Raw genomic sequence first — 12,668 nt, 5'->3', positions numbered from 1 at the left:
AATCAACTCGAGACCTTTTCGCTCACTCTCAGCCTCCCTCCCCATCTTGCTCCATTCTTTCTTGTCGCCCCCGCCCCCTCCTACTTCAGCCCCCCTCCTCAACTCAAATGTATTCTGGACACTATTTAATAGATGAGTGTCTTGCAAGTAAACTCAGGCGTCCCTTGGGTCTGCATTTCATGTCTGTGACTCTCTCCCTTTCTCTCCTGTGGACTGAAAATTCGGATTTAAACCACTAGACAAGCTATTAATTTAGCTAGGCTACCCAGGGTCCTGAACCCAATTAATTTCTAATAATTATAGCCCAAGGGGGCTAGATAGATCTCCCTGCCTCTTTCTTTTATTGCCACTCCACGCCACCGAGGTCAGCGTATAATAATAAAGCGTGTATTTTGAAAGCGATCTCCAGAACAGTGAGTTATTGCAATGAATGAAAATTGTTTCCATTTTGGCTAATTGAGCCGGTGGCCGAAAGCTGGAGCCCTGAGACTAAATAAAGAGGACTGTTTCATTTCAACATGAAGAAACCCCTGCCTAGCTCTGGTCACCCAGCGAGAGTTTAATTTCTTAACAGCCAACCTGAAACCCAGCGTTGGGTAAACAGTATTAATAATTGCATTACAATGATTAAATTAATCTTACTGGTAGCCAGGAGAATATAGATTGTGATTGAATAGCTTGATGTAAAGTTCACTGCACAAAGACAATAGGCCTCGAAATACCTCCATAAAGAATTCAAACTTTCTTCCAAAGATACCGTGGGGCCGGTTCAATTATAATGAGAGGAAAGGAAAATTTCCTTTTGCATGTAATGTATTGAAAATCGGTTATTTGCCATTTCTAACATTAATTTAAAAAATAGAGTTGGGGAAGGGATATACTTGTCTGTGTCTTTCTCGTCAACGTCCCATCTTCCTTCTAACTTCTATCTCAATCTCTTCACTTCTGCTAAACAAACAAAAACACGAAAAAAAAAGTGACAGCAATAAAACAAGCAAACCGAGACAGTCCGTAAACGCATCGACTTTCCAACGAGGCACTACTTCCAGGATGCTCGCTTCCGTGGGAGAAAACACAAGGAAACGTTGGAATGCAGGCTACTGTCCCCCAAGAAAACGAATTTCAGGAGGAGAGGGAAAGGCGAGAGGTGGGGCGGGGGCGGGTAGCTAGGGGAGCTCCGCCAACTTGTTGGAGGCCTCTTTTCTCTTGGGCCAGCGACAGCTCAGACATCCCGTCAGAGGGTGTCGGGAACTCTAGGGGCCGCTGAACAGACAGTCACCTGCTCTGATCTCACGGCTGGGACCTGGGACAGGTGGAAGTGACAGGGTCCAGGCACTTGAGAACGGGAACCGGCCGGGATGGACGCGCAGAGGTCGCGGCGCTATCAGCCGCGAGCACGACGGGTTGCTGCTGGGTGTTTGCTCCATCAGGTTAAACACACTTGAACTAGCAACTTAGCTCTTTATTAGCGCACACTTAGGGCAGAAAGCTAATGATAAAGAAAGAAACGGAAAAGGAGAGAAAAGGAAAAGAAGCCCAGCTTTTAGGTTTGAAAATAAAAAACGAATGATATTAAGAATACTTTATTTATTTATTTATTTTAAAGACGATGCCTTGTCTTTTCACAATGGCTTGGTCTGGGGACACAGAAGAGTTTGCGTTTATTATTTGTTAGAAGAGGTTGGATTTTCTCGTGGCCCGAAACTATTAGAAAGACCAGGGAGAAAGCTGGAGCACTGAAGCGACAGCGGACTTCAAAACCAGAAGGGGAGGTGTACTCCAGCCGCGCCTCATTCCGCCTCCCACTCCGCCAACCCCCCTTCTAGAAAAGTTTAAAAGACAGGGACCTTTAAATTTGGAGGTTCGGAGACTCTGATTTACTTCAATCTTCCACCTCCCACACAGTTCCCCTCACAGAACCCACCCCCTACCTCCCCAACCCTCCACGTGGTTTCTAATTTCTCAGCAGCAACAGCAAGCTCAGCTTCACATGTGGGTCTTGCATTTAATCTCAGAGTTTGGTACCTGGGTCCCCTCCTTTCCTAGGAACATTTTCTGCACCCCTCTTAACCTCCCGTCTCCAAGGGAACCCAGATATAGACAGACCCCCTGGGGATGAGGTGAAAGGGATTAACCGGAGGAGTGGAGGGGAGGATGGCGGTTCTTTTCTTTTCTTCTCTTTTTTTTTTTAAGCTACCTTGGCCGTTGGGCACCAAGGCAAGGTGCTCAGCTACCCCTGGGGTGCCTGGCAGGGAAGGTGAGGATTGGGGGAACAAGACCTAGATTTTGACAGCTGGGATCTTCAGGCGCTGCTGGTCTGTCCCCTGGCCTAGGAGATGGTCCCTAGAGAGTCCCTTACACCGATCAGAAGCAGCCTTATGAACTTCTTGCCAGTCAGCCTAGTGTTTTTCTTTCCCTAGAGGTTTTGTCCCCCTTTCCAAAGGCTCTCAAGCCCCATTTCTCCGTTTCCTCTGAGGACATTTGCTGGTCAGAGGGAAGGCACTTCTCCATCTAAACTGAGGGAAGCTGGTGGAGTCACATTTTGGGGGAAGTTTCAGAGTCAAAGACCTGTGGGAACCTAATAGAATGTTGGAATGGCTGGTGCTTTTGCACGCACCAAATATGTTAGCACACACCAAATATGTTAGCACACTCACCTTTATGCACAGGACAGTGGGAACTCTAGGTCTGGGAAAAAACCGAGGTGCCTCTTTAATTCAGAGTGGATAATAGAGTTCTCTTGTGCCCACGCGTGTGGGCACTAGAGCCTTCTCTTTTGGAAGTTGTTTTACTCCTGTTCTGAGTAACTCCCTCCTTTACCTTCCTGCTTCCCTTCCTCACATTTCAACCTTATACATCTGTCTCCCTTGAGACCTGTAGCTTGGTTCTCCAGGGACCTCTATCTTACAGCCAAATGCCCCCAGAATTACACAGCTCTGGATAAAGGAAAATGGTAGGCATCCTTAACAAGGACAAATTCCTTGAACTTTGATTCTCTTGAATAAAGAGATTTGCAGGCCATTGATATCCTTTGGGGTTGAACCTTGTTATTTGCTCTCTCATACCTGCACTCCTAGATTTGATAATAAATACCAACAGGTACGACTGGGCATTCTCAATGATTCCCCTTCCCCTCCACAGCCTTTGCCAAACTCATGCCCAGGACCTGCTTTTCTTTTCCTTTAACTTGAACATCAAGGATGTACTGTTGCAGCACGGAGACTGAAAAGATTGTAATTTTCTTTTATGGTGTCTGGCAGGATTTGCAACAGATATTAATGGAGACATAAATAGCACATGGAAGGTATTGAACAAAACTGTTTAATGCAAGAAGGTTGTACCAAAAGAAAATCTATACCTAGTTGGGATTGATTCATACCTTGTACACAGCTAGCCCCTTTAGGAATTCCCATTTCTGAGTGGCACTTCATTGGTAAATCCTGTAATTAAAGGAAATTTCAACAATGTATTTTTTTAAGAGTGTGTGATTTTCCCCCCTACTTCTGTTTCTTTTGACCCCGAGGTTGCAGGTTTAAGCGAGTGAGTGAAAATGGCAGGCAAGCAGAGCTGCATCGGGAGGCGACCGGGGCAGCAGTGGGGGAGGCCGGAAGGTGACAGCCGACCTCTGAGAAGGCAGGAGGTCTTTGGATGTCAAATGCCCGCTCCGGCCCGGACCCGGGAATCAAGAGTGATCATTACTACTTGGTAGGGAAAGAATACTGAAATGTCCCAAGGATGGCAGCAAGCATTGGTATTACAGCTAAAATCGAGGAAAAAACCAGTTATTTATTCTGCTTACAACCCTGAAAGCGGAAGCCGCAATAGCTTCAGTAGCAGTAGCAGCGGCAGCAGTAGATTTCTCAAGTTCAGGATGATTCTCACTTTCTCCTGGATTATTAGCCGAGGGTCCAACCCTTCTAGTTCTTTAATAGGAGAAGGGTTTTTTAAAAATGTTTTTAAAGTTTTTTCCCCCTCGCTTCTTGCTTCCCTCATAGATGGTATAGAAAAATGTCTGCAATTTATGGTGGGAAAAACAATAACAGTAATCATGATACAAGCTTGTTGGTGATTCTAACACGGAATCAATCCTCTGCCCAAGCCTTTTCAATTCCCCCCTCCCCTTTTTTTGGGCGAGGTGTCTGCTCCCCTCTGGCTCCCTGCGTTCGCTCCCCGCCCCCCGCCGCCCTCCCCGCGGCTCCCTTTCTCCGCCTCCTCGGCGATTGCCATCTGACAAGATCTCCAAATCAAAGTGATAAATCGCTCCAAACTTTTTTTGGCGGCGCTGAGATGTTGGAGGGGCTTCTAGCGCGCATGTGCGAAGGTGTCCAAACTGACAATGCTGGAGAGATAGCGAGTGTGGATTGAGAGAAAGGGAGAGAGGGAGGGAGAGAGAGTGAAAGAAGAAAATACAGAGAGTGAGTGTGTGGAAGAGAGAGAGAGAGAGAGAAACAGGAGAGAGAGAGAGAGAAACAGGAGAGAGAGAGAGAGAGAGAGAGAGAGAGACAGGAGAGAGAGAGGGAGGGAGCGAGAGGGAGAGCAAAAGAAGGAAAGGATCCAAGAAAAAAAAGCCCCAACCACACACCAGCGGCTGCAGGACTGGGCACAGCATGAGATCCAAAGGCAGGGCAAGGAAACTGGCCACAAGTAGGTGCAATATCCCTTTTCTATTGGCTTTTCCCCCTCCTCTGCCATCTTGCATATCTGTCTCTAGCGCTCCGGGAGGGAGAGCGGGCTGCCTCTTGCGCCGGGGCCCCGGGTGGAGGGCAGGCGGAGCGCAGCCCCAGCAACCTGCCGGTTCCAGTCTCTGCTCCCGGTCGCCCGCGCTCTCGCTCCCGGGTTGGGCGCCGGAGGAGCCTGGGCAGCCCTCAGTCCCGCGCACCGACCAGCTGTGGCAACCCCGGGGTGGGGGTGGGGGTGGGGGCAGCAAAGACTAGGGGTGGGAGGGAGGAGAGAGCGCGAGAGTGAGCGCGAAGGGGTGGGGTGGGGGGGAAGAGAAGAGGAGAAAGTCTCCCCCTCCCCTCCTCTTCCCCTCAGGCGGGGGAGAGTTGCCTCTGGCCAACCAGCTAGTCCCGGGTGTGGGAGGAGGGGGGCGCGGGGGATGGGGGGGCGGGCAGGAGAAGGGAGCCTTTTCGAGCCTCGGTTTGTTTCTGGGATTTGGGTAGGGTAGGCGGCTCAGAGGGAGCCGCAGTGGCGGCGGCGGCGGGCGGCTGTGGTGGAGTTGGGAAAAGTTGCGAGACGGCCGCTGGAAGTTGCGCGGGCGGGCGGGTGGACTGCGCCGAGCCGCGGCTGCGGTAGTGGGCGCTGTGCGCTCGGCCATGCTCTCTGGCGGGGCGCTGCGCGGCGGGAGGACTGCGGCGGGGAGTAGGGGACACCAAGGTGGGGGCTGTGATCGCGGGGTGGGGGCGGGGGGCACGGGTAGAGCAGAGCTACCGGCTCCGCACAGCCACGCGCAGGTGGGGAGAAAAGAGGCCCAGCGAGCGCTCGGAGAGCCGGGAGTGGAGGGCACACAGCCAGCGGCGGCAGCCTAGGAGCAGGAGGCAGAGAGAGCGCGCTGCGACCCGCGCACCTCGGGCTGGCTGGGCGCCGAGCAAACCCCAGGGGGCGGGCTGCCAGAGCGTTGGGCCGCGGAGAGGGCGCAGCGCAGCCTCCGGCGCTTCGTCTGGGTGCAGCCTGGGTCCAGGGTCAATAACCCTCCCCGGCGCCCCCTGCCTGCCCGACGCGGAGCGGCCTTGGTCTGGCGGGATGTGGGCTAAGGGGTTTGGGGAGGGGGCGGTGGGAGTCCCATCCCCCACTCTTACAACAAAAGTGTTGGATGACTCGCCTGGCTTTGCCGGCGGGGCCCACACTTTCCCACACGGTGTGATGCTCCGCCAGGACTGTAGGCGACAGGGCTGCGTTTGTCCAAATGCTTCTACTTCGAGTTGAAGGGGACTCAGCGGCACTGAGCCCCGGAGCAGCTCGGAGCGCTCCTCCTTGAGGTGTCAATACGCCGGGCTGGAGCTGCCTCGGGAGTGGACAGGCCGCGGTTCGCTGTCCCACACTCGCACTCGCCGAAAACAGAACTCTCTAATTGTGTTGCTTACGGAACGCAGAAATGAGAGATGGGAGGTGGGTGGGATGCTTCTCCCCAGCGAAATCCCAGTCTCCCCCCGCGCGACCCTCGCACATTAGAACCAAGTACGGTAGGTATCGTATCCACGCCTCCCTGGTCACTGCGTCCCTGCAGCAGCCCGGGAAGTCGGCGGCACCTCGGCAGGCTCGGCTTCGCGGGCAGAGGAGTCGGCGGTGTAGCCCGGCGAGATGCTGTCATCCCAGGCGCCTTTCCAGTGCTTTGTGCAGTCCTCATCTAAGCACTCGTACGCTCCACAATACATCTCCTTTCCCCTGGGTCTGAGAAATCAACCTAAATATAGGGCTCTTTGGGTCATCAGTCCATCTGTTTCTCTTTTGGGTATTGTTCTTTACACTCGCTGCTGCAGTGTCAAAGGGCGCCGGTGGAACTGTTTTCCCTGTTTGCTTTTAAATGAGGCCGATGTCTTTATTTTCATCTGAAGGGAAATAAATGTACATATACTTGAGGTTTGCGGGCTTCGATTTGGACTAAAGGTTGGGAGAGAGAGAGAGAGTGTGTGTGTGTGTGTGTAGGGGGGGAGTTGGCGGCAGTGGGGTGGTGGGTGGGGGTGGGTAGCCCTTTTCAACCATGCCTAAGTTGTGAAGTGAAAGCTTAAGGCTTCGCGCCGCGACTCACTGCCCAGTAACTTCTGAAGTGAAAGCAGAACACAAAATCCTTCGAATTTTCTTGAGCAACTTTTTCAACTATTTTAATTGCCAAGCAAGACATACGATGCCGTCTTAAAATATTCCCGCACGCACAGTCCACTCAACATCCAGAAACTGAGCCTCGTTTCCGATCTGATGATACTTGTCATTCAACTGGTAGGAGACCCATTTATTTTGTCCCCAGGGTCTCTAAGGATGCCGCTGCTGCTTTCTGATAGCTAGATCTCAACTCTTACAAACTTTTACTGAGCCTCAGATTCCCGCTTGCACTGCTCCAGCTGTTGCTGCCGCAGCTGCCTTTCTCAGACAGAAGCGCTGCGTTGCAATTCTTCAGTTACAATCTGGGTAATAAAGGAAATCATATTAAAACTACAGATTTTTGTATTTTAAAGCGCGATTTCCTTCCCCCGAGTAGCGCGTGGCGGAGATGGTTGGTGACCCCTGCGGTGCAATCATCCAACGAAAACTTCACTGCTCTGCACCAGTTTTTCTTTTTCTGGGTTTAGAAGGGGCGTTGTGACTACAATACTTTAAAAAACAAAACTACCTTTATTGTGGCAAAAGAAAACATTACAATGGAAACAAATTACATATAAATAGTTGTTTTCTCGGTAGCTTGTTGTTCTTTTGGTCTTTTGTAAATTTCTTTGGTGGTCTTAAGTCCTGATTTGGCCTTGGCTACAGTACAGGAGCCCATGGACCTAGACCAGAGACCACGGACCCTGAAAATACCCACTGAATCTACACCGAGATTGAATGCACAACGCAGTTTGCAACTTGTAGGGCTTGTATTTTATACAGTAGTTGAAACCGATAAATTCGTTGTAAATCATTTGGGAAGATTAAAAAATTTAATTAAAAATAAAATGAAAGGCAGGAAGATTGACATTTGTAGTGCCTAACGCCCCTGAATTTTATTTCCATCTTTAAGAAAAGAAAACTAAAAGCCAAACCGACTCTGGCAGCGCGGGGAGACTTCCCAGCCGTTTTCTTGGGCAGCTAGGACAGCACCTGGGCCGTGCCAGAAATGCCAGTTACTATGGTCCTGATGGATGGAAAGGAAGTGCAGGTTGGGTCTGCCCAGCAGGTCTAAAGCCTGAAACACCGAAGCCACCCTTACCTTACTTCCCCAAAGTGACAACGCGCGGGAATTCAGTCACAGCAGAGAACGAGTTGCATCCAGTAACTTCCTTAGCTACTGGCCCCCCAGAAGTCTCGTAAAGTCGCAAAAGGCGATGCGATTAGCAAGACGGCGGCGAGGGGGGCACTTGTTACTCCTACACTTGCTCTCTGTTTAAAAAAAGGCTCTGAAGTAGGAAAGGTAGATGCAGACCCTTTCTCCCGTCCTTAAACTACTCACCTTGTCAGCCCGGTACCTAATATAAACACAACAAAACAACCCCTCCCCCCCACAGCAACAAACACAACACCCAGATTCAGGCATTCACTCTCTGTATGCCCACCTACTTGGGTTTTCCTTCATCCTTAAGAAACTCAGATGAAAACAGAGCTTTGTTTTAAAAAAATACTTTTATTTGTTTATTTCAGATTGCTTCTGAGGAGGAAAATCCTTCTCCCAACGGAGGCCGAGGCCCCTTCTAGGAAGGCGGTTTATTTGCCGTTACTTGACCATTACCCCGGTTTAGGGCTTCTTTATTGCATTTGGCACTTGGAGCACAGTCTTCTTGCAGTATTTTGATGTGTTTTGCCAAAAAAAAAAAAAAAAAAATCTGTGTTTAGGGGAAGGTTAATTACGCTTTTCATTCTTCCCTCATCTCCAGCACTGTGGAAGGGAACGGTTCATTAGCTGTAGAGGCAGAAAGGCTAAAAAGCAAGGCTTCTTTTTTATTTGTAGGGACTGCAGAGTTGCAGGTCTTGGCTATAGAGTGCCTGTGAGTGTGTGTATGAGTGTGAGTGAGTGTGACTTTTGCCGGGTAGCCCAGCTCCCAGGCTTTCTGAGCCAAGGCCTCCCCTGAGCCCTGGGGCCGGTTTCCTGCAAGGACAGACAGTCAACATGTAGGACTAGAAATTAACATGTCATTCCACGAATTTGGTTTTTTTCTTTCTTTCTTTGTTTCTTTGTTTCTTTCTTTCTTTCTTTCTTTCTTTCCTTCTTTCTTTCTTTTCTTTTCTTTTTTTTTTTTGGAGTTGAAGGTAAGGAGTCGTAAGCAATTTCTCTTTAAACATGTTACTGTTTGGGAGTTTATTTTATTTTTGTAAGTTGGGGCCAGGTTATCCGAGGCTGCAGTCCTGACCTGGGGCAGGAAGGGGGGACGCCCTCCTCCCCGGGCTAGAAGGACAGAGAGCGGAGTTGCCCCAGGCACGCCCGGCTCGGCCCCCTCTCTCCCGGCACCCCCCTGCGCGTTGCCTCCGCTGGAAGCGGGCGGCGAGATGGAGAAACTTGACTTGTCATCTCCTGATCACCGGCTTTTTCCCTGTTCCCAAGGCATCCAGAGCCCTGTTCCCAAGAGCTGAGCCCTCCCATGCTTCGTCTCAAAACCGTCTGGTGCTGGGGAAGTGGCCCAAGATGGACGTAGGGGTGGGACTGGGGAAGCCCCAGTGAGGTGGGAGGCAGTTGCTCACTCAGGGGACCCCCTACACCTCGCTCCTTAGGCTGCTTAGCTCAGGGCTCCAAGGTTTGGCCAGAACTCTTCTTCCCCTCTCCAGTCTCAGAGGGGCTGCGTGCCTGGCGCGCTGCTTCCCTCGGAGCTGGGTTTACATTGACAGTGTAAACTCACACCCACACATGTGCGTGCACACCCACACACGTCTTGGCTTCAGGAAGACAAGGAGCACTCTTGTGCGGAGGGCAGGCACACACTCACTCATTCACTCTCCCTGTTGAGACAGGCTCCTTCCTAGCCTCATAGGGCAAGGGAGAGTGGGTTTGGGGAAGAGATGGGGTGTGAGGGAACAGTTACACTCTGATGATGCCAGGTACATTTTTTTTGGAGTGACGGTTAACCCTTCTTCCGCTGGAAGCCGCTGTCTAGGCATTTTCTAAAACGGTCTGTGGGGTCTGCTTTTCTTTTCTCCTGGAAGGCGCAGGATAAATCATCAGTTCCCTCCCTACTTCCCCACTCCACTAGCCACGGTCTTCTTTCTAAAATTAGATTCCCCCCTTCCCACTCTTCTGGCCTTCGGAGTTTACCAGGGAATTTTCAAGGAAATTGGCTGTATAGTGAGAACAAGTGTGAGGAAGAGGATAAAGGGGAGACAGACAAATCGATCAGAAAACCAGAGAGGGAGACAGGAAGAGAGAAATAGTGTAGTTCTTCCAGATCCTTAGTTTGCACACAGATTGGTATTATCCTCCCCAGCCCCTCCAGGAAATGAAAAAAGTATAATCCTTGTTAATTACCTTTGCTTACTACAAGCCATACAAGAAACTTCAGAGATGTCTCTACATAGGGAAGAAACTGTTTACAAGACTCTTTCAAAAGTGTGACATATTGCTCTAGTTCAGCACTAAAAAGCTAAACACACTTAGCCTCCTTTGAAGTGCCCTGGCTGGGGCAGCTTATTTGAGTGTGGTTCAGATATTGCTGTGGGTATAACTAATGGCTTCTACCTATTTAGCTCAAGTGGGAGGAGAGAAAGGCCTGAATTCCTTGTCCAATGGGTCCCTCTGGAGACTGGGTTCTGGCTTCTTGCCAATTCTGTACAATGTCAACATTGAATATTTGAATTCCCAGACTCTATTTAACAAGTTTCTAAATAAATAAACTCATTGTGTGTCTGTGTTTAAAATTATTTCACCTCTTTCATAAAAGCTACAGCATCTTATTACATTGGCCTTGCAAGTTGATTTTAAAAAAATAAACAAACAGATCTCAAGGCATTTTAATAGCCAGATCTCCATAATTTGTATGTATTGTGAAGCCATTCTCTTATGTGTGGCTGTGTAGGGGCTACTTAGAGGGACTGTGATAGTGAATTATAATAAAAACCCCAACTAAGTTCAGAAAGTCAGTGAAATATTAACTGCGTCTAAAGGGTGCCTTGACAGTGTAACTTTAGTGTATTTAGATATTTGTTAATTTTGTCTACTGGGTCTACAGGGGACAGAGAGCCTCACTGATGTGTTCTAAATGATTGTCTGAATACAGATCCCCCTTCCCTGTTGGTATCAGTAGGTCTAGAACTCTGCCCAGATGGTTTTGTTTCTAGGTATTTTTTATCTGTGTATGTCCTTGTAAGTCGGAAGGAGTAAGTATATAGATATTATCTTCATATTTCACTTTGGTGAAAAAAACCACAAGTCCTATGGTTTTACTAACTACTCAGCATTTAAACATCCATATAGCATTTTCATCTATATAGAAACATAGTTGTTCTAAGAAGTACATACTGAATTTTTTTTAAGGCAAGTTCTAATCATTTTGAAAGTGTGGACCACATCTGGAGTTGTTAGGAAAGAAAGTGGAATTTACTCTAATTTATGTGTATAAAATACAATGTTATTAGAAAGAATGGGATTTGAAAGGGCACACAGCAAAACCCATAACATTTAGTGGGTAATGTGGAGAACTCAAAGCCAAGACAAAAATACCATCAACCCATGCAAACCCTAAAATAGATTACAATGACCTCAGCCATTTTCATTTTCAAAAATAATAGCCATGATTAAAATGGGGGAGTGTTTTGCTTGGAACCATACTCTTCGGCATTATTATAAAAGCTGTTTTGTGGTTAAAGAACTGTTTCATTATGGAAAAAAAAGGGAACTGAATTTTTAATCAAATTCCTGACTCTTCAAAAGCGCTCATTCTTGAATTAATTCTTATTTTGATTTTAGTTATTATTCTTATTCATTAGCAAACATGCTTTTGGCTTGTATATTCAGCCAAATTCTTGACTACTGACTTTTATAACAATTCTAAAGGAGAAGTTTATTTAGAAAAGAGATTTTATTATGTTAGTAAACATGTGTGTAGGGGTCATTAACTACACAACATAAAGAACCAACGTTTCCTAAACCTTGTTCAAGAACCTGCCTAAATGAATTAGTTGTATATGTTAAGGTTGTTCAAATGATGACATTTATGAATGAAAGTGCTTGTACATGGCAGTTTTTGTGCTTTGGCGATGGGCTGGCTTACATAACAAATATCAATGTGCTAGGCCCTGTGCTCGGGCAAGCCATGTTCCCTATTCTCACAAGCATTACAAACGTGCACATCAGTGTTTGAATCTGGGCATGATCCCTGATTGAAAAATCAGGTCCTCTTCAAGTTATTGAATGCCTCTGAGGCCCAGCATCTTTACCTGTGAAGTGGGAGTCATAATACTACCCTCCCTGGCCTCTGTGAGAGTTAATTGGTATAATGTGTGCAAAGTACCTAAGGCGCATGCTCAATAAATCTTAGTGGGTTTCAGTTTCCTTATAATTTATCAGTTAAATTTTCTGAAGAAGAAACATCCTTTTTTCCCCCCTCCTGTTTAATGTTTTTATCCAGTTTCCTTTTTAAAAGCATTTACATGTCTACAGTAAGCATTTTGTATGTCTTCTCAATAAATTATGCCCTCAGAATGAAGGGAAGTCATATCTAAAATTTGAGCACATTGAAACTGTCCATACCAAGCCAAACTAGGCAGTAAATTTGTTCTGAAAACTTGAGCATCTTCCTTTGCCCTTTATTTGGAGTAGGGGTGAGGGGGATGTGTAAATAAAATGATTGAGATTTCAACTTTTCCCCATAGATTTTGGCATTGTATAGCCACACAGCCCTAATTTAGTTTTGCATACTCTCTAGTTGTCATTAGACAATAATCCCTCCTGAATGAAAATTTGACTTTTAATGGATTGAGTTTGTAAGTCACTTTACTACTTCGGCTGGGTTGCTCCTCTTTAAATGAATGGATTAGACTAGAGCAGAACTTCTAAA

The 12,668-nt window shown here is 47.7% G+C and overlaps 1 protein-coding gene across 7 annotated transcripts in view; it reads left to right on the top strand.

Moving 5' to 3' along the window:
* The first annotated feature begins 4,281 nt into the window (after window positions 1–4,281).
* Window positions 4,282–12,668, top strand: part of MECOM (MDS1 and EVI1 complex locus) — a 582,105-nt gene continuing 573,718 nt past the window's right edge. For 3 of the 7 annotated variants that reach the window (XM_054552967.2, XM_054552962.2, XM_054552960.2), the window contains exon 1: window positions 4,282–4,644. In XM_054552967.2, coding sequence (XP_054408942.1) covers window positions 4,608–4,644 — 37 coding nt within the window. In that variant the 5' untranslated portion in view covers window positions 4,282–4,607. The remainder of the gene's footprint in view (window positions 4,645–12,668) is intronic. The other 4 variants (XM_063722323.1, XM_054552966.2, XM_054552961.2 and 1 more) reach the window with 2 other exon arrangements.

This window comes from Pongo abelii, chromosome 2 (assembly GCF_028885655.2).
Source record: "Pongo abelii isolate AG06213 chromosome 2, NHGRI_mPonAbe1-v2.0_pri, whole genome shotgun sequence".
Lineage (NCBI taxonomy): Eukaryota > Metazoa > Chordata > Mammalia > Primates > Hominidae > Pongo > Pongo abelii.
The sequence above is the reverse complement of the archived record's forward strand: the minus strand, read 5'-3'. Positions and strand labels throughout refer to the sequence as shown.